Source organism: Dipodomys merriami, unplaced genomic scaffold, assembly GCF_024711535.1.
Source record: "Dipodomys merriami isolate MVZ:Mamm:240054 unplaced genomic scaffold, mDipMer1.0.p SCAF_17, whole genome shotgun sequence".
NCBI classification, from domain to species: Eukaryota; Metazoa; Chordata; class Mammalia; order Rodentia; family Heteromyidae; genus Dipodomys; species Dipodomys merriami.
In genome coordinates, this window is record NW_027203048.1 from 24,003,941 (window position 1) to 24,026,558 (window position 22,618).

General features: G+C 36.1%; 1 protein-coding gene and 1 pseudogene across 2 annotated transcripts in view; one reads left to right on the forward strand and one right to left on the reverse strand.

The window, feature by feature from the left end:
• Srbd1 (S1 RNA binding domain 1) overlaps positions 1-22,618 on the reverse strand; it is a 192,486-nt gene that overhangs the window by 60,715 nt on the left and 109,153 nt on the right. For both annotated transcript variants that reach the window (XM_070025511.1, XM_070025512.1), the window contains exon 16: positions 15,413-15,495. In XM_070025511.1, the coding sequence (XP_069881612.1) occupies positions 15,413-15,495 (83 nt within the window). The remainder of the gene's footprint in view (positions 1-15,412; positions 15,496-22,618) is intronic.
• LOC138829358 (U6atac minor spliceosomal RNA) lies at positions 17,861-17,933 on the forward strand (annotated as a pseudogene).

Here is a 22,618-nt window from a genome sequence, read left to right on the forward strand (position 1 = left end):
AAAAATGTCTGACAGAAAAACAAAATAGAAAACTGTAATGATATCCTGTAAGTCTCCAATATTCCCTTCTTCCTCCCAAAAAGGACATTAGAGTCAGAGTTGGCACACTTTTTTATTTATAACTGATTAATTTTGGGTCAACTAAAATTAAATGTATCATTAAGAGATTTGGGGATGAAGTTCTTAAACTGTAACTAAATTTTCTTCTCGTAATACCAAAATAGTAAAGTTCTTTTAAATGGATCATATGTAATTCATTTGACTGAATTATGTACCTGAGCACTACACTAAGACAATAGATCCCTAAGAATATGCACAGCTGCTCACATGAAAATACTCAACTTTGTACTCCATCACTTCTTACCTGCTATAACTAAGCCAGATATAATCATAATCATTTTCTTTTAGATTCTGACCTCACAGTATAGTATTTTAAGACAAAGAAATTTTTCCCTGATATTAACTGTAATTAAATAGTTTAAAGTAGCAATAAAAATGCCATGCTTATAGCATTTAACACATACATTCACACACACAGACTATGTCATAGTCCAGTGATAACCCCTACACAGTAACTTTCACTAGGGACCTGGTGAAATCACTGATGGCTTAATTTCTGTGAATAGCTGGGATTATTTAGCTAGAAGAGAGAAAGAATTTTGACAAATACTTTTAAGGTAAAATAAAATACTCTATGACTTGTGCTTTTAGAAAACGGTAGGTATAAACTTCACATGAAAGATACAGTACAAACAATAAAAATAATGAAAATAAAAATTACATACAATTTCTTCTCTTCAATAATTATTTTTACAAATTTTAAAACATTCCTCTTCCTAGTTATATCTTCTATTTCAAAAAGACTATTCAGGGGCTGGAAAGGTGGCTCAGTGGTAGAGTCCTTGCCTTGCACGCATGAGGCCATGGGTTCGATTCCTCAGCACCACATAAGCAGAAAAAGCCAGAAGTGACACTGTGGCTCAAGTGGTAGAACGTTGGCCTTGAGCTGAAGAGCTGAGGGACAGTGCCCAGGCCCAGAGTTCAGACCCCACAACCAAAGAAAAAAAAAACTATTCACAGATTGCGTGCGCACGGATACACACACACACACACACACACACACACACACACACACACACACACACACACACACACACACACACACACTTACAAGGAGAAAAATTGTTATGTAATGACTTTGATATAAAAGGGAAAAAAGTACTTAAAGTATTTTAAATTCCATTGTAATTTTAAATATATCAAACCAAGGATAAAGTGTGATGTTACACGGGAGCAATAAAATAAATATCTCTAGAGCTTCATGGTATGGTAGTTTGAAGGGGACTTTTTCAGATGCGACTCTGTGCTGTGAAAATATTGAGAGAAACTTTTCTGTTCCAAGAAGCTGTGACTTAACCATGATTCGAAAATGTTCTGGTTTTATTCTGAAGAGTAAAACTAAATGGAGCAATAGAAACCTCACCTTTCTGGCTTGTTTCCTAAAACAGAGTTCTCCTTATTTCCAAAGGGCCTCACTCAGCACAGTCCAGACTGAAAAGGGGTCTCTTTATAAAATGGCCTAGATAAGTCTTTTTAGAGTAGGAGGCACATCCAGCTTTTTCAGCGGGTAAAGCTGAAACATCACCTAGGACTCTCAGAGAACTTCAGCTTAACTTTATTTATTTCCTTTCGTTTCTTGGCTTCACCATCAGAAGAGTGTTTTAGGGAAAAAGAGCAGGCAAGCAAGTCCTTCTGGTTCAGAATAAAACCTCTGCTATGCACCGAAGTGCAGACTAACTATATCCATGAAAACATAATTCTTTTCAGATTGGCAGTAAGTTGACAAGATGGTAAGGGTTCCTCCTTAGAAAACATACAACACACTCATCATTCCCTGCAATTTGAAATGAATTTCAGAAGTTTCTTCAGGCATCTTTTTCTAATTACAATCCACATTCACGTTTCAGTAGAATGACTACAGGGGAATCACTAATTTTTTATCTAAACTATGACGTTTGGCAAACGTTATGTAACCAACTATAAATCTACAAGCCTTAGATACTAAAAAGCTGGTAATTACATGATGAGAAACAGCTTGATTATGGAAAGGAAAAACAGGCTGTCAACAAACAAACAGCTGTTTTTTATTGTCAACTCATAACTAGATCGTGCTTCCTAGCAAACTAAGGAGTTTGTTTCTGTTGTTGCTGTTGTATTTGTTTTTAACTATTCTACTCTTCCGCTCCCACCTCCAAAATACTGACTCAATTTAAACATTGGATGTGAACCACAACAGAAGAATCAGATACACAAGGATAACAAGTAAAGCACTATTGACTTACGCAAAATTCTGTAGTTAATAACTAACAGAAGTTTAAAATGTACTCTCCAATTCAACTTCAAATGCCGATCTTTCCCTGTGCAACACATTTTGTCATTACTATTTATAAGAGGCAGTTCAGGCAATGGGCCTCTACTTCCTCATTCCTGTATTATGACCACAGCTAGGCTGCCACTCTGATCCTTTGTTCTGGAAACTTTCCACACAGCTACATCTGTCCTCCTCCCGGATAGCAGAAGGGAGGGAACAAACATGTTTCTAAAACTTGCCTGTGTGAATGGAATGCCCTTGAAATTAAATGATTATGTGAATACTTGATAAGCTCAGCATAGGAATAAGTAATTGGAATAAGAAGAAGCCTACCATCAGATGTTTAAAAACCACTAATATAAACGCAATTTATTTGATGATCCCATCACTGGAAATAAAATTACTTTCACATCTGTAACTTCAGGCATTTTCATAATTACTTTTCTTTCCCCTTTTAACATTACTCCATATGTATCCTTGTTTCCCAAAAAGGCAGAAAGAAGTAAAATTATGTAACCAAGATGACATTTAAACTGTAACTAAAGCAAAGGCTCTCATTGATATGAGGCTCTGTGTTCTCTTCATTGAACCACCATAGAAGTGAGGGCAGTGTCAGTGAGTGTTTATACAATATAAGTTTGAGCCAGACTGTCTCAAACGCTCTCAACATTTTGGCTAAACACAACTTTGAATTATAACTACTGAACTACAAGGATGGGCATGGATTAATGACTATGGTTTTGTGTCCCAAGTAAAACAACTATCCAAGAATTTTATTCTAGAACCCAAATATTCTTTTTCATAATTAATGATAAACACAACATTTCTTCACATAAAAGATGAGAAACCTACTCAACGACAAGATGTATTTTATTTTAAACCACACCTTCACCACCTAATAGACAGGGCTGGCAGCTTGTATTCTGCCATCACAAAGGTCTGTGCACAAAAGTCTGTGCACAGTTAATGCTCACTTTTGTAGCAAGTCCATATTTTGTATTTTGAAAAACCTGAGAAGGTGCTTTAATTTGTCAACACATATCTGAGAAGGTTTCCAACCATAATTGAGAGCTGGATCACTTTTTTAAAAGCCTGGTTGTATTTCAACCATAGGAAGAGGGCCTTTGCTTGGCAGGACTAGGGAACAATGTTTTCTTCCAAAAGCAGCGTACGGGCAGTGGGAAGAGAGAAGAGCAAAGGGGCAAAGCATACAAAGCAGGACAAAAGGCAGGGAATGGAAGGCATAGTGGAACTATCCTTTTCCAGTATCTAAGTTTTAAATATAGCTGTTAATGTTCTACTGTGCTTTGTGGTAGGTCTTTAGAAGAAAGAGTAATAGACTCTTAAAAATAAAATTCCAATGATACTTTAAAAGTCTCAATCTTTTAAAAAGTAGCAAAAATGTTAGGGACTTAAATCCACATTTACCAAATTCAATGCCAGTTTACATAATGTCAAACATAGCATCTCCTGCAATGTCTCCAACATAGTTTTATTCTATTAGCAAGGAGCTTGAGAGGCCCACAAAAAAATCACTAATATAGCCTATAATCAGTTTCTTTTAAGATTAAATTTTTCCACCACAGTCAGAAAGAAATGACCATTACTAATCACCATGGTAGAAGCAGTCTCCCAGAATATCTGGACAACTGTCACAAGGGCTTCCAGGTCATCAATACTGAGTAATGAATTTATCGGAATGAATTAATCAAGTGCTGGTGCTCCTTGCCATGTGCCCTTTTTGCAGAAACTACAGACCTAGACTGTCTTCCTTAATACACTCTTTAAATTCCACAAATGATGTTTCTCCTGCTCTAACTCTCCTGGGAAACATATGACAAATGACATCATTTTTAGTGTAAATGTAGTGAGCCACCCCAAAGAAATCAAGATAAACTATAAAACAGATAGTTATACTTGCTTTCATAGAGACTCACAATGTTCCAGTTACAATGCCTTAATTAATTCTTGCCAATTAAATTCCTGCCTGATTTTGAAGTATTTCTATCTCTAAATAGTTAATACTGGACACATTTGGAAAATGAAAAGTTCTTTTAAAAATAATGCTGGGGGGCTGGGAAGGTGGCTCAGTGGTAGAGTTCTTGCCTTGCATGCATGAGGCCCTGGGTTCGATTCCTCAGCACCACATAAGCAGAAAAAGTTGGAAGTGGCACTCTGGCTTAAGTGGTAGAGCACTCATCTTGAGCTGAAGAGCTCAGGGACAGCTCCCAGGCCCAGAGTTCAAGCCCCAAGGCTGACAAAAAATAAATAAATAAAAATAAAAATGATGCTGGGAAGGTGAACTATTTTCACTCTCCTCCTGGGCAGGTATAAATTGCCAGATGATGCTGGATGTGGCTCAGATCCCCAAAAAACAAACAAAAAAAAAACCCCAATCTTTTCTTGGTCATCAATAGCTGTTTATGAGTATACAACAAGTGCTTTATATACAGTGCAAACTTGTGAAGATGCTTGAGCCCTCTTTTGACATCCCTGTATAATACATGTACCTGTGGGTGGTTATGTATGTTCTGCTCCTCCCACCCCCACCCTAACTGCCAAACAAATATTGGTCAGAGACTTACAAGAGACTTTCTTTTCCACTATGGTATCTGTATATAAATACAGAGTACAAAAGGGAAGCCCAACAGGTGCTTCTCTGATCTGCCTCTACACAGTTATCCTCATCCACTAAGGGCTAAAATACCTTTTTCCCTCTTGTGGAGTCCTGTGAAGTAAGAACAGGGGCTAGAAACTTTACAGCTGTTTCTTACCTTTCTAATAGCCCATCATATGAATTCTCAGTCCCTCTCTCTCCTTAGCTTCTTGGCAAGGACTATTTAGATCATTCATATTCAGTAAATGCCCACATAAAATGAAGAAAAAAACTACAAGTTGAAAATTGGACAAAAACACTACAGAAGAAAGGAAAAGGTGGAGGGATAAATCAAATATAATAACATATGTATTCATGAAAATGCTAAAATTAAACCCACCAAAATATTAAAAGGGAAAATGGTTAAAATGAATGCTAGAGATACAGTGAATTTTTTTCAAAGCACATTATTTGAATGTCATAAAGAGGCTCCACAATGAAGCTGTTTGTACAATTAATTAATTCTAACTGATTTTTTCTTTTAATTACAGAAAAAAAGGAACAATTTTGTAGATAAACTTCATGCTCTAGTGTTGAAATTTAGGGTCTACAAATCAAAAAGCAGTCTTGTCTACAGAGCTAGGCTTTTCCATTGCTCTCTGAGTGAATCACGCTGCGGTTAGTTGAAAGTGCTGTTCACATAATAAATTAACCACCTCATTTCCTTCACCACCAAAATATACGTGGCACCCCCATACAGATTTGTTTTAATAAAAGTAATAAAGCAAGTCCAGGGGTTATGGCTGTTATGACATAATCACACCTCTGAGATTTAAAAACACTCACTTGCACATCATACCTCAAAAAGTCTTTACAAGCCCCCCTCCAACAAAACCTAGCTGGACTCATACCTTCTGGCCCCATTTACTCCAAGTAAATGAAAGAAGCCATAAGCATGTTAGGAGAAAATTCTCCCTCCCAATTATGCACATGAAAAGAGCATACACCTTTTAGTTATACTGAACAATAAACAGCTTGGGTATCTGACCTGATTTGGATTATTGAAGAAAATAACATGACTGGAATTAACAATGCCCAAAGAAATCAGCCTATGGCCTAGTCTCACCCCAAAAAAAAGATATTTTCTGAGCTTAACTATACAAAATGACAAGCAGCACATGTATTTTTTTTGATGGACTGAGAAACAATCCTCATTCTATACAAATCCTTTGTAATGATATGTAATTAATGAGAATAATGAGTGAAAGGGAGAGAGAAAACTTGTAAACTTTAATTACTTCAGTCCTTTTTCAATAGATATCCTTCCTCACCTTCCTCAGCCATTCTCACATCAACCAAATGGCTGTTTTAATGCCTTCTGCTTCCTAAATTCTCAAAACTGTTCAGGGCAGGTGCTTCTATACAGAACTCCCACAGAAAGATCTGAGACAAAAGGGAACAGAAAGGAGATAGGGTATGTAAGACGGCTCTTGTTAACTCATTACAAAAAGAACTCAAATCCACTGCTTACTTTTCAACTTCTGATTTTAACTAAAATTCCTTACACAAAGAAAAAAAAGTGTTCTAAGGAATCACAGAAAAGGCATCTTATGCAATCAGATCATTGAATTCAATGATGATTTAATAAAAACAACAATGGCCTTTCTTAAGGGTCAGTTAGTAAAGAGCTGTGTCACCTTCATATACTAAACTAAACACTACTTATTCTGGTCTCTATCTCTACATTGAGACAAATCACATTTTGAGTATACAATAAAGCTTTTACAAGACTAGCCACATATGATAAACTAAATCCAAGGGCTTGAAATCCCTATTTAGAAAAAACTCTTTGGCACAGAATTAGAGATTGGATCAGTGTTCCAGATTAGAGAATGGAGAAGTGAGATAAAATATGTGCAGGTAACTGAGCTCTTGATATTAAGGCTCTAAGAAAAGCATATGACAAATATACCTAACTAAAACAAAAAGAACTACTTATGAAGTAATTTCACTATTAACTTTAAACATACAGTTCAATGAACTGAACAGCAGTATTCTGTGTGAAGGAGAAAATATGTTTAAAATCATGCATACATGTGCACGCACACACACACCTCAATCTATGGTAGTCAATATTCTAATGGAAAATGATTCAGATTGCAGGGGTAGACCATGGTTCCTGTCCAGGCAAAGAACAGAATATTCTAACCTTAAACATCATAAAGGCCTTACAAGCTAAAGATCAAAGTGTTAGACTGGAAAAAAGAAAAAAAACAGGAAGATTTTCAAGATGTTTTCCTGAAAAGAGTTTCCTTTAAAATAAAAAATAATAGTAACAGTTTGGATATGCCTAACAAAAATTTTTAGCATAAGGCTACAAAAATTTATGTTGTGTTCATAACATAAAACTATAATAAATTATCAACTATATCATTCATCCATTTATTCATTAAATGCTTACTGAGTGTCTACTATTATCCACTATGTTCCTACATATAGATACAGATGTAAAAATGCCTTGCCTTCTTATAAGGTTTTACATTGAATGAGATGAGTCAGCAACCAAATAAAATCATATGCCTACAGATAAAACACTAATTTCTCTCTGTGAGCTAGATGGAAAATGGCAGGATTCCCATATCAATATAAAAAATAAAAACTAAAAGATAACGGACAAAGAGGTCAAAGATAACGGACAATGTGGTCAGACACTTTGTACTCATATACTGTTTTGTAGAATGGGAACTTCTTTGTACAACTACTTAAAGACAATAAAAAATTAAAAATTAAAAAAAAAGATAAGGGACAAATGTTCCTATCTTCCTACACTTCCCAGCCATAACCTATAATAGTTTCTTTTATCATTTTTATTGCAAAAAGAAAATAACTATTTTTCCTGACTTTACATAAAGTCTATTTCACACATACATACACATATATGGAAGATATTAAAATGAACTGAAAGCCAAGTTCCTGAGTTAAAGCACCTTTACCATTTGACCCAATTATCCTATGCTATTTGAAAAATTATGAAATATTTAATCAATGGTTATTGAGTATAATATAGTAAGTGAGACATCCTGTACCCATCAACCAGATTCAGAAATAAAAGATTTTATATATAATTGAAACTCTTAGTAATACTTCTCCCAGATCTCATTCTTCTTTTTTCATTCTATGGTCCATTCAACGTTAACTACCACCTAAGTTACTATGTTTAAGTTTATATTCTTAATGTATGTCCCTAAATAATAAGGATTATTTTACATTTTTAATTTAGACTTTTCTCTGTATTCACTTAACAATGACAGATAACTCAGAAACAAGAATGTCTGAAAAAATTTGGACAAACAATATGGAACAGATGAGGAAACTTACCTTTCATAGTCTTAACCTAAAATTATATGCAATAATCACTACTTTAACTATAAAAGTACTTAATAATAATAAGGTAATGTCACCACTGGAGAGTGTTTTATTGTGTGTTTGTTTGGGGGCTTATTGCTAGCACACATCAATCTCACACACAAAGATACAGGGGGCCTATGAAGCTACTCCATAGTGCTTCTAAAGCTGATTTTGTTTTGACCAAGAATTGATGCCACAGGTAGGGCATTGAAATAAAATGAAAACTCTTATCTTTGAGGTACAACCATAAAATTTCAGCTGGAAAGATGATTACCCATTTACAGTGACTCCTCATTATCCTCAATAATGAGGAATAAAGATGGCCTGGATAGAGTCCATTATGGGTTCCAAAAACTTATTTTGGACAACCATTTTGTTGTTTGATATTGTCAAATGATCTAACAGAGAGGCACAAGAGGAAGAAAGAGGGCTGTTTGGAGGTTTTCTTACTTGACTTCATGTACTTATTACCAAATGGAAGTGTTAATGAGCCTAAAAGTACAAGAACACAGTCCAAAGAAGAAATAAATCGCAAGTAAATCCGACTTATTTAAACTTTAACTCAGGGTATGGCAAGGCCAAGCTAAACCACCATTCCCCATGTCCCATAGAAATCAACACAGCCAAGCCTGCATCATCCTGCCTCCCCCGGGAGTGTTTTCTTGGGAGTAACACCAAGCCACTTTCCAGCAAAGTCTTCAGGGGTCAGTTAGGGATATGTTGTCATTCGACCACACTGGCTGCCTCTCTCCAGAAATAATGACAGGCATATGTTTTTAAAATCGGCTCTCCTGATTGTCTAAGACATGGACTAGCGTGCTGTCTTTAGCATTTTAGCTGTTTCAAACCAAAACTATTTTAGTTTCTATTGAAATAACATTATGATGTCTATTATTTCATTTAACTATTTAACATTCTTTCTTTAAACAACTTTCATTTTTTTTCAATCAGCAATGTTTGTCCAGCTACTCATATTTTAAATTAGAATGAATGTAAGTACTAAGTTTATGCCAAAACACCGGGAGGTCTCAACTAAAAAGAAAGTCCATCCATTATGATTACACTGGAAACCATTGTATCAATGCTGAAATCAATAGGCCCATTGATATATCAATGGCATGTATTTTACAACAAACTCCTCCTCATATATATTCATTACAGAAAGTTTGAAAAACAAAGTGAAAAAGAAAATAAAAAACCCCTTCAGCACAACAACCAAGGATCTAGATATCATTCACTTGCCAGACGGTTTTTTTCAGATAGTTATTTCTTCAATGTAAAAACAAATCTTTTTTTTTTTTTTTTTTTTTTTTTGTCGGTCGTGGGGCTTGAACTCTGGGCTTGGGCGCTGTGCCTCAGCTCTTCAGCTCAAGGCGAGCACTCTACCACTTGAGCTACAGCGCCACTTCCGGTTTTCTGGTGGTTTATTGGAGATAAGAGTCTCACGGTCTCTCTTACCCGGGCTGGCTTTGAACCACGATCCTCAGATCTCAGCCTCCTGAGTAGCTAGGATTACAGGCGTGAGCCACCAGCGCCCGGCTAAAACAAATCTATTTTTAAAACACATTTTTTCTTTTTTTAAGTAAAAAAATTTTTACTTGATATTAGGTGGTTACATAAATTTCACGTATTTCACAGTATTGTGGAATAGTGATACTTAGTTAAAGTCACAAACACATTTTAACCTTCATAAGGCAAATTGTCATTATCATGATCTATAAAGTTTGTGAATTCTATGAGCTTTGACAATATAATTATTTCTTCCACATCAGGTGATATTTACGTTTCTTTCCTTTTGCTTAATGTAAGCTGTTCCTTCTTTCCCTCTCATTCCTACCTTCCCATCACTGTCTTTAGACACATATTATTTTATTTTGTATTATGTTATTAAAGCCATTTGGAAAGTCTGAATGTTTCCTTCCTTTCTTTTCTTTCTTTTCTTTTCTCTCCCTTCCTTTCACCTCCTCTCCTCTTCCCTTCCTTTCTTTTTTCCTTCCCTACCTGAAATGGAGTCTTACTATGTACCCAGGCTAGACTTGAACTCTTGATCCTACTGACCCAGCCCCGTCAGCAGTTAAGAGTCTAGGCACACATCACTATACCTGCTCAAAAACCTGAATTTCAATGGTTACATATCTCAACTGATAGATGTACCATAATTCTTAAGACTTTTCCTGTTGTAATGACTTCTTGTATTTTGGTATTTGTGCATATTACAAATTTGGATATAAATCTTGCCAGTTCTTATTAATGCCATAATGCTTACTAAAGGGAGAACTTCCAGGTAATAGGGATTTTTAAAAAAAATTTAATTGTTATTATAAAGGTGAATGAAAGGAAAAAGTAACCCAAACACAAAGTAACCCAAAAGACCACACGGACAAAGTAATGTAGAGGAAAAGATTTATTGCCAGAGCAGCTGACAAGGCCAAGTTCTCACCAGGGAAGGGAGAAAAGGATGCTATTCTGCTCCTTGGAGGACCCTTTTATATAGTTGGGGGCTGGAGATGTTTTACCTGAGGCTGGAGGCAGGAGGTACCTCACCTGCCCCACAAGCACTGCCATCAAGGGCGGGGCTTAGGCCAGCAAATGGGCATTTGTTGACTTACAGTGATTATTATTATTATTATTATTATTATTATTATTGTCGGTCATGGGGCCTGAACTCTGGGCCTAGGTGCTGTCCCTCAGCAATTCAGCTCAAGTCTAGCCCTCTACCAGTAGACCCACAGTGCCACTTCTGGCCTTTTCTGCTTATGTAGTACTGAGGAATCGAACCCAGGGCCTCATGCATGCAAGGCAAACACTCTTACCACTGAGCCACCTTCCCAGCCTGTGATAGTAAATTTTTAAAAAGTGTTCTTTGACAAGTATTGACTATTTCCTAGAAATATCAATTTACACTTCTACCATTGGTATATTTTTGCTTTACTGTGTCCTTCTCACTTGTACAATTTCTATTTTATTATAACTTTACTCATTTGTTATTTCGTGTGTGTGTGTGTGTGTGTGTGTGTGTGTGTGTGTGTGTGTGTGTGTGTGTGTGTGTGTGTGTGTGTGTGTGTGTGTGTGTGTGTGTGTGTGTGTGTGTGTGTGTGTGTGTGTGTGTGTGTGTGTGTGTGTGTGTGTGTGTGTGTGTGTGTGTGTGTGTGTGTGTGTGTGTACACCCAGGGCCTCAAGCTTGCTAAGCAGGCATTCTACAACTTAAGCCACTCTATCAGCCCTTTCTTTGCACTTGTTATTTTCAGTTTTCAGGACAGTGTCTCAATTTATGCCAAGGCCATATAGGACTTCTGTGCTCTTATGCTTCCTTTTGTCTTAAGGATGATAGGCACATGCCCCTGAGCCCTCTGTAGAATGGAATGACAGGCACACACTCAGCCATTGGTTGATATGGAGCCTCACAAACTTTTATGTCCAGGTTGGCTTCCAGCTGCAACTCCCCCAACTCCTATCCTTTGAGCCAAGAATCTCCTAATCTCTGCCTCCAAAGTAGCTAAGATTACAAGCTTACACCACTGTGCTTGAATTTCTTTACATATTTTATGTAATGTCTCATACAAATTAACATGGAAATGTGTATAAATCAGTAAGAATTATAAAATGTTAATAGTAAGATATGTTATTATCATAATATATAAAATTGTGGCAAATAATCACCCTAGTTAATCATTTGTGAGTAGTATGTTTCAAGCTGTAGCTTCACCAGGTTCTTTCTTTGTGGCCATGATTCCTAATGCTCGATATCCTTCAGGAATTCCCAAAATTTCTACCCGCTGATGGGACCGTTTCTTATGTTCTCAGTAAACACTAACTTATTCAAATAAGCACATGATTATATAAACAGAGATATTCCCATATACCTTTCCTGTTGTTTCACAAAATTTAGAGTTCTAGCAAACTCCAAATTGACTGGAATACATTGACAAGTACATTGGCAGTGGTGGAACTATAGTTAAAATCATATAATGATGTATATCATCTTTACAATAACAATTTTTAAAAAGCATATGATGGTTTCAACCTACCACCTCAATCACTTTCTCAATTTCATGATTTGCTAAAAAGGGTGTACTCCAATTTAATATGGCTATTTTTCTTTAGTCTCAAACTTGTAGATCCAACTATTTAACACTGTTTCTTGGATTTCTTATGGTCTTCTCAAACTAGCATGCTCAAAATTCTACAAAATTTGCTCTGCTTAAGCATCAAACACATACCAGAACTCTTGGAGAAAATTCTTTCTCTCTCACTTACCAGCAAGTACTTGCTACAAAACACTCTTTTCCATCTTTACCTCTTAACAAAGCTTAACAATGTCCTAAATTAGGCTTATTGTTTTTTTTTTCTTCTGTACCTCTAATTCATTCTCCTTAGTGTGGCCAGAGTAAATATTTAAATACACAAATCATTCCAATGCTTACAATTCTTTTCCCTCCTGCTGGAAGAAGTTCCACATGCTTTGACATTAACCATTATGTCTGAATTGAAACTGAAGGCTCTATCTCTACTATTTACTTAGACCTCTTGTGATGCCAATGGCTTGCTTATTAGACTGCCTGGGTTCTATAAAGTTGAAGTCATTCATTATTCTACCACCTTAAACCAATAATCATAATTCCTCTTCCTCATGATAACTGCCTAGATCACAAAGTTGTGATAGATAATAGGCATTTCTTCTATGTGTAGCTAACTAACTATTGGTAACTAAAACGTTTAAGTCTAGTTAAATATCGTATGATAGGAATTTCATCTTTGTGACAAAAGAACTTAAAGGAATAAAGATTTATTTTAACTTATTATTTTCAAGGTTTAAGTCCATCATAATGGGGTAGCATGGTAGGATATAGCACAGTATGGTGGCCAGAAGGCCAAAAGAAGTATGCCTATGCTAGCTAGTTTCCTCCTCCTTTCTTTTATTCCCTACCGGGCTCTAGCCCATGAGATAGTGTGACCCACATTCAGGGTGACTCTTCCTCATTTAGTTAATTCTCTCTGGAAATGTCTTCAAAGACATTAGTATGGCATAAAAATAGGCCATACTAATCTCCTAGGTCTCTCAATCCAATATGGACAACTCAAGATTAACCATCACAGATCTGAATGCCAGGCCATCTTGCTATAAAATGATGACACTTTAGTCAAATGTCAGTGTATGACCCATTAATCCCAACCCTTCCACAATGGGATATGGGGTAAAAATCCTATACTCTACATCAATAGCTTTTTCTTCTGTCAAATTAAGAGACAGGACTGTATGAGTACTAAGATCTTCCATTTCTAATAACCACTGATTGCATTGAGAGTAAGTAGACCCTTGGTATACATGGTTCCAAAGAGAATGCTGTTAAGGAAAAACTGTCATAAAAATTACTGTTGTACACATTAATCCAGCTCATCAAAAACCAGATCTTATTTCATTCCCTATCTTGAATACTGTGGATGTTTCATTCATGTTTTACATAACGCCACCCAACTTACATGAAAGACATGCTTTCAACAAATTTAAATTTGTTTCCTGCACTTAAATTATGCATATTATCTACCTTTTTTGGTGTGGAAGGATTATTATGCCATTTACCTTGCTTTGGGGGAGGTGTATTTTTACAAATGAAGGGAAAAGAAGCACAAAGTTTTAAACAACTAATGATAGCATTGACTAAGAGATTCTCCCAAATAACTGAGCGGCCTAATGTGCATATAATTATTGTTAAAATCACTCTTGGTCAACTACATGTCATAAATCCCCAAATAAAGTAAGCTTACTGTACCTATCACTCAAATCTCATAAAAATTACAGAAGGTAATCTTTTATTTCAGATTTTGGAAAGATTTTCTTTTCTTTTCTTTTTTTGAGTCAAGGTCTATGTTTCCTAGGTTGATCTCTTAATTCATGAGCACAAAAGATCCTACTACCTGAGTCTCTCAAGTAGTTGGGGTTTAGGGGTGCGTGTCCCATGCCATGCTTAAGAAGAACTTTCACCAAAGACAAAAACAATTTGACCCAAAGCTTCTGTACACAATTATGCTTTGTATACCATTCTTCTTGCACTACTGGTTGACTCTGCCAAGATTTACCACTGCTCTTAATTGTTCAATGAACACATTTAAACTCAAGAATTGAAAATATAGTAACAACACAAACAATTCTATCAGTTCCTCCTAGTCCTCTTATTACTACTATACAACAATAGCAATGTAAAGCTTTTAGGCTTTACATTGTTTCAAAAACTAATTATAATAATCAAATAGAAATGGAAAATGGGTATGGGAATGTCATACATGCTTGTAATCCTAGCTACTCAAGAGGTAAAAACAGGAGGGGATCATAGTCTAAGGCTTGTCTCATGCAAATGCATGAGACCCATGTGAAAAGTAAAGCAAAAGGGCAGGGTAAAGGTTCAACTGGTAGAGCACTCCTCTAGTAAGGTTAAGGTGTTGTGTTCAAGCCCTAGTACTGCCAGAAAAAAAAGAAAAGGAAAAAAAGGCAGGAAAGGCAGAAGGAAGGGGAAGGAAGTAGAAGTGGAAGGGGAAAGGGAAAGAGAAAGGGAAGGGAAAAGGGAAAAGGAAGGGGAAAGGGAAAGGAAGGGGGAAGGGGAAAGGGAAAAGGAAAGAGAATGGGATGGAAAAGGAAATGGAAAAGGAAATGGAAAATGGAGGAAAAGGTGCATACATTTTCCTAAGATCACACTAGTTCATAATGGTTTATACAACCCCAACCACATGTTCCACACTTTCTGTTTTAAAAATACTGTTAACAGGATGAGCTTTCCAAATTAAGTTACTAGTTTCACTTAATATTTTAGTAGTAGTTAAATCTTACTTTAGTAAATTGTCTTAAAGCCCTTATTAACACAAGAAAGAAAAAAGATTTTTTTCCCCTGTATGACAACTTAAAATTCTTACCTACCTTTCCACAAACTGTTTAACTTTTGAAAATGGAAATAAACTCCACTAACACCTAATTACTATCTTGGGTTTAACCACACTCCTTGTATTGATGGATTTCATAAATTAAATGATCTACATTGCTTTACCTGATACATTCCAACTCCAATGTGCTTCGGCTCAATTTTCACTAGCTCAGCTAATGGATCTTGTACACGCCTTGCTATGGAAACTGAAAAAACAGAATCAGAAAACAAGTATGACTTAATGTGAAAAGCAGTACTCAGATAATTACGTAGGTTAGTACCTCATAATATAAGCACTTAATACCGTTTCTCCCCAAGTCTCCTTCCAAAGATGAACAATTTAATTAAATTTCAGTTCTCTCTCTTTTTCCATGTAAAAATAAATGAAAACTTTCAGGATTAATTATGGCATCAGAATTCTAAAACATTCTTGAGACACTTAGATGGAAAAGATTACAGATTTGGAAAAATAAATAAAACACAAAATTATCTACTTATTCTTTAAATAAAGGATAATAAGACACTTTATACTTTAAAAAAGCAAGCAGGTATTTGCTTTACTTTTAAATAATCCCACATTGTTATAAATATAACATACTGATTTATATGTCAAATATGCTTATTAGAACTAGATTCTGATAATAAGGAATAGACGTTGGAGTCATGTCTTAATGTAATCAGAGACTGTGTCTGTTGGCTGGTTAAAACACTGCATGGTTTGAACATGATTACAAAGGCTCATTGAGACATACTCCAGAGCCCCAACTCTGTGCCTCTTAACACATGTAGTTCTAATCACATCTTTTTCTTGATCATCACAATCCATGTTCAAGAAACTTGAGGCCAGGCACAGTGGTAGACACCTGTGTTCCCAGTTACATGAAAGGTATAAGTAGGAGAATCAGAGTCCTAACCTAGCCCTGACTGGAAATAAGAGATCCTATCTAAAAAAATAATTAAAAGGACCTGAGTTCAAATCTTAGTACTATCACAAAAACAACAGCAGCAACAACTAAAGAAAGGGCTAGAGAAATGGTTCAAGTGGTAGAATGCCTGCTTAGTAAGCAGAAGACAGAATATTCATAGGGGTGACATTGATAAAGACACATTGTTCATAAACTACTTTGTTAAATGGTTAACTCCTTTGTACAACTAAAGTGATAATTAAAAAAAAATACATGACCCAGAGAGGGAGGGAGGGAGAAAGGGAGAAGGAAAGAAAAGGAGAAAAACAAAAAAACTTGGTTATCATTTTTATTAGATTTTATCAAATATTAATAAAATTCTACATCTACCTTAGTTTATAAAATAGATTTAGCTAGAAAAAAAGGTATTTAGCTAGAAAAAAAGTTGTAATTACTATAGATACTTCTAAAGGAACCCATCACTAGACACCCCTCCCAATAACATAGTTAGTAAGTTACATATAAACATAACATAGTTACATATAAACAGCTTCCATTTTCTTTCCTTTTCTTTCTTTTTTCTTTTTTCTTTTTTTTTGTTAGTTATGGGGCTTGAACTCAGGGTCTAGGTACTGTCCCTGAACCTCTCTGTGCTCAAGGCTAGTGTTCTACCATTTGAACCACAGCACATTTCCAGTTTTTTGAGTGGCTAATGGGGATAAGAATCTCATGGGGACTTTTCTGCCCAGGTTAGCTTAGAATCACCCTCCTCAGACTTTAGCCTCCTCAGTATAGCTAGGATTACAGGCATTAGCCATCAGTGCCTGGCTAACAGCTTCCATTTTCTAAACACATGAAAGCTCATCAGTATCGTATATACCCATAAGTTGAATGGAATGTGAATTCATCAAGTGAAAACATTAAGGTTATCAAAGAAGATCCCATGTTGGGTTTAATATGAAACTATTTGAGGTCTTGCAATAGAAGCAATCTCTCACAAGTAATTATCAGACTCTCCAGTCACTGATTTCTACTACCCTCCCATCACAGATAAGATCTACTGTGAACAATGAGTTTACTGCATGGTCATTCAAGTCTTTTTTAATACATCTTTTATTATTTCTGGGGGAGGGGGAGGGTCCGGTCATGGGGCCTGAACTCTGGGCCTGGGTGCTGTCCCTCAGCTCTTCAACTCAAGACTAGTGCTCTATCACTTGAGCCACATCACCACTTCCGGCTTTTTTCTTTTTGCTTATGTGGTGCTGAGGAATCGAACCCAGGTCCTCAGGCATGCAAGGCAAGCACTCTACCACTGAGCACCTTCCCAGCCCCTACATCTTTTATTATTATATCTAATATCTAGTGGCAAGGGCAGCTTGCAAAGCAGGATTAGAAAACAATAGTTCGTGTCATACAATGTGGTTATTTCTGTCTCAAAGAAGAGAGGATTCCAAGGCCTTCAGATATATCTTATTAAAAATTATATTTTTCTCTAATACTTTCAACTAACATGAAAATGCAGGGCAGATAAAGTTGTGCTTTAATTTCTCTGAAGCAAGTATCATTTATTTATCTTAGTGTTCATAATACAGTAAGAATATTCATATATATGTATTATTTATTAGAAGTAAACCCCACAATAATGAAAATTAGAAATAAGGCTAGAGGCCCTTGGGCCTGACAACATGCACACGGTTAAGGCATTGCCTCCCACTTCGTGGCAACTAACCATCGTTTTTAGATGCTGTAGGGGATGTGGACAGAAGGGAACCTTACTGCATTGTTGGTAGTAATGTAAACTTGTTCAGCCTCTTTGGAAAGCAGTATGGAGGTCCCTCAAAAGACTCCACATAGAGCTCCCCTATGACCGAGCAATCCCACTTTTGGGCATTTACCCACATGATCGCAAACAAGACCATACTAAAGCTACCAGCACAACTATGTTTACTGCAGCATTATTTATTATAGTTAAGATATGGAACCAACCCAGATGCCCCTCAGTAGATGAATGGATCAAGAAAATGTGGTATATACACACAATGGAATTCTATGCCTCCATCAGAAAGAATGACATTGCCCCATTTGTTAGGAAATAGAAAGACTTGGAAAAAATTATATTAAGTAAGCCAGGCCCAAAGAAACATAGGTCCCATAGGTCCCAAAGAAACATAGGTATATGTCTGAGACAAGTAGCAATGGTCAGATCCCCAAGATAAGGATTCAAATGTTTTTTCTTTCTTGCGATTGTTTCTAACATATTTATAAGATGATTGCTTTGTTGCTTTGTATGTCCCTCCCCCACGGTATAATACCTGCTTTCACTGTATTTGATGTTGGTATAATTTGTGGAGGGGAAGGGCAAAAACAAATCGTTTAAATAGGGATACAGGTGGACCCATTGCAACAATGAGACATACAAGTTGTTATGTCAAAAAACGAACTTTACAACTTTGGCTGGTGGGGGGGGGTGGCGCGGGATGGGAAGGAGAAACAAAGGAGGAGGCAACAACGCTTGATAAGAAATGTACTCATTGCCTTGCCCATGTAATTGTAATCCCTCTGTACTGTATTTTCACAATAAAAAATTTAAAAAATATATAATAAAATAAAGCCGGGCGCTGGTGGCTCACGCCTGTAATCCTAGCTACTCAGGAGGCTGAGATCTGAGGATCGCGGTTCAAAGCCAGCCCGGGCAGGAAAGACCGTGAGACTCCTATCTCCAATAAACCACCAGAAAACCGGAAGTGGCGCTGTAGCTCAAGTGGTAGAGCGCTCGCCTTGAGCTGAAGAGCTGAGGGACAGCGCCCAGGCCCAGAGTTCAAGCCCCACAACCGACAAAAAAAAAAAAAATAATAATAATAATAAAATAAAAGTAGGTTGATAGGAGGAGGAAGAGGAGGAGGAGGAGGAGGAGGAGGAGGAGGAGGAGGAGGAGGAGAAAAAATTAGGTACATCCCAACATTTAATGTACAGGAAGACAGTATTAGAAACTCAAAGAAAGGATACCAACAATGGGTAAATTGTCAAATCTAACCCACTGGAAAGTCCACATTATGAGAACAGAAATAACAGCAAGTGCTGAGAGTAGTTGTATACTTTGTACATGTGGGTAGAATCTCATATTTCATCATTCTAAAATATACAAAAGAGTTTCACGATTTTCTATCTCATTCGCTTCTATTGTTATATGTTCTTTCTATTCTATTGTTATTAAATGCAACAGAAAAATGGAATGAAACTATAATTTCTAGATGACATGCTAATTTTACAAGTCCAAATAGTCTTTGGATTAGTGTCTCTAAGAAACAACCTTGACAAAGATCCTAAGTTTCTACAGCTGGTATTTCCTTTCAGAGGCTACTTACTCTTAGGTATAAAAATGTAACCACAGAACAGAGAGTAGGGGCAAAAAGATGAACACAGCTTAAAATATCATTTAAAAGTCATATGCCCCAACTCTGGAGAGGAGACACAGCCAATTTCCTGATGGCAGGACCTCCAAGAAAGCCTTATTTAGGACACAGTATCAACACAGAGCTCTAGGATGAAAATAATTAGGCTAGCAATGGATTCTTGAAAGAAAGAGACCAAAAGGCAAAGAGTTTATTGTATGGCTGACCAAGACAATTAAGAGACAATAGGAGTAGAGCCCCCAATGAGTCAAAGAAGAAAAGTAGAAATAGTGAAAGCAACAAAGAACAAATGAATGATAAAGAGACAGTAATAATAGAAGCTGAAACAATTTCTGGCAAATGTTATCATTACCACATGCCTTCAAAATCTTATTCCTCAGTATACAGTCAAGAAAAATGGAAACACATGTTCACATAAAATCTTGTACATCAATGTTCATAGCAGTATTATTCATAAAAGTAATAAAAAATTTCCAACTATCCATCAACCGATAAATGGATAAACAAAATGTGGTATACCCATAAAATAGAGTATTTACTGGCAATAAAAAGGAATGAAGTGCTGACACATGCTCTAGTGGGATGGACCTGGGAAACATGGAATTTGGTGAAAGAAGTTAGTGACAGAAGGCCACATACTGTATGATTACACTCTGTATGATTACACTGATATAAAATGTTCAACAGGTAAACTCATATAGGAAGAGGACAGTGTTTGCCAGGAACGATACTGTTGGATGTGGAAAGGAGTGGAAGTGTTTGCTAGTGGGTAAGGGGTTTCTTTTGAATGTAACGAAGATGTTTTAAAACTGTATTGCAATGCTAGTTGTATGACTACACCAAAAAAAAAGAGGAAGACTGCACATTTCTAGGAAGTGAATTTTATGCTATGCAAATTATCTATCAGTGGAATTTATTACACATTTTTAATGCAGTATATCCAAATACCATTTTGCCAAATACCATTTTGTCCATGTTTGATATCAGTACTTTCTTGTATGCTGCTATTGTTTACACTGTTCAGGAAATTCTAGACAATGTACTTTGCCAAAGAGATATAAAAAATGACCTGAAAATATTATTATAGTTGTTGTTGTTGTTGTTTGTAGAAGATGATTGTCTACCTAGAAAACTCAAGCAGTAAGCCAATTAAAAAAATACCAGATGGCCAGTTTCAAGATACAGACAAAATTTGATGCAAAAACGAATAAAATAGTGTTGGAGAATGTAATAAATAGGAAAATGCTGGTGAAATTGTATATGTGCATTTATTCATAAAATGAATAAATTCTGGACATCATGTAAAGCATGATGAAATTAAAGTTTAAAAAGAAAACATTGGGGGAGGGGTGAAGTATGGGGAGATGGGAAGGGGAAACAAAGGAGGAGGCAACAATGCTTGATAAGAAATGCACTCATTACCTTGCCCATGTAACTGTAACTCCTCTGTATGGTATTTTCACAATTAAAAAAAAAAATCATATAAGAGAACCCACTGACTAAATGCTTAATGGAGTGGAAAAGTAGGTATGTATATAATCATGACTAAATTATATAAAGTGTACTTTACTGGGATAAAAGAATAGATTTAGCAGAATCTTATTCTACAACTTACAGAGTTTACAAACAGCTTACAAAGATTTAAAGCGAGTTCTATTACAAGGTACAGAAACAGAGTCATGCATTGCAGGAGACAAGACAGAAATACACTTGGGATTTTTATATCTAATAAATGACAATTTGGTAAGTAGTAATATAAGCTGAAGTGTAAAGGGAGATAGTGAAGGAGAGAAGGAGGAGAGAAGTCCAAATTTAGTGAAAATATCACCCTAAAAGGTAAGTGACTATACCTTCCCCATATGGTTAACTAAGTTGCACAGTGTACAACTTCCATGCCCATATGTAGTATCTTTGAAGGTAACATTAGCTCTCCTTCATTATTAGTCTTAACATCCAAAGGATTAAAAGGTTCCTAGGGGTTTTGAACTTTCAACTCTGAGATATCTAGAATTCTAGTTTCTACAGAAAATCCAGTCACCACCTAAAAGACTCTAGTAAATAGTTCTCTTCAAAATTTGTATTATTGGGCCGGCTGGCACACACCTATAATCCTACCTACTTGGGAGGCAGAGACCAGGAGGACTTTGGGCAAAGAAGTTAGTGATTCCCTTCTCAAAATATCATTGGGCCTGAAGGTGAGTGCTTGAGTCCAAGCCACACAGGAGGCATACGTAGGATGATGGCAGTCTAGGTTAGACCAGGCAAAAAGAAAAGTCTTACTGAAAAAAGTGAGTAGTGGTGGGTTCAAGTGGTAGAGAACTTATTTAGCTCCACCAAAAATCATTATATTGTCTGACAATAAAAAATGGATAAAGTCCAATATTCATCACTAGTCTTTCCCTTGTAATCAGAAAGAAACAGAAAAAAATAAGTTAACTTCCCCATGTTGCCTTTTTCTGCCAGCAACTCCAAATTACAGCTGTTTCACTATAAAGCATACTGAAAGTAAATATTTTCATGGTCCTGTAATTAATAACTACATTTGTGAACAGGAAGCTGACAAATACATAAATAATTTCATCATAAAACTACCCTATATCTTGATTGTGTACAAATGATAGATGCTATCCAACTAGTGTAAATTTTTGAAAATTCAAATAATGTTCCTAAAAGGGGATGAATTTCATTTTTTGTGCATATATTTCTAGGCCAGGAGTGGTTATGTACACCTGGATTCCCAGCTTTGGGAGGCCGAGGCAGGACAACTACAAGTTCAAAAACAATCTGGGATATGTAGGAAACAGTCTCTAAAAAAATAAAATAAAATGCACATATAGATGAATTAAGTATTTTTTATTTCTCTGAGAGTATTAAACTCTGTTATTATTCTTATCTTCAACATTTCTGTTTTCTTGAAATAACTTTTTTCCTCCAGTGTATCTTGACATCGATTTTCAGTAATAGAAGTTTTTCTTACATGTTAGGTGACCCTAAGATATAAGCCAGGGGCA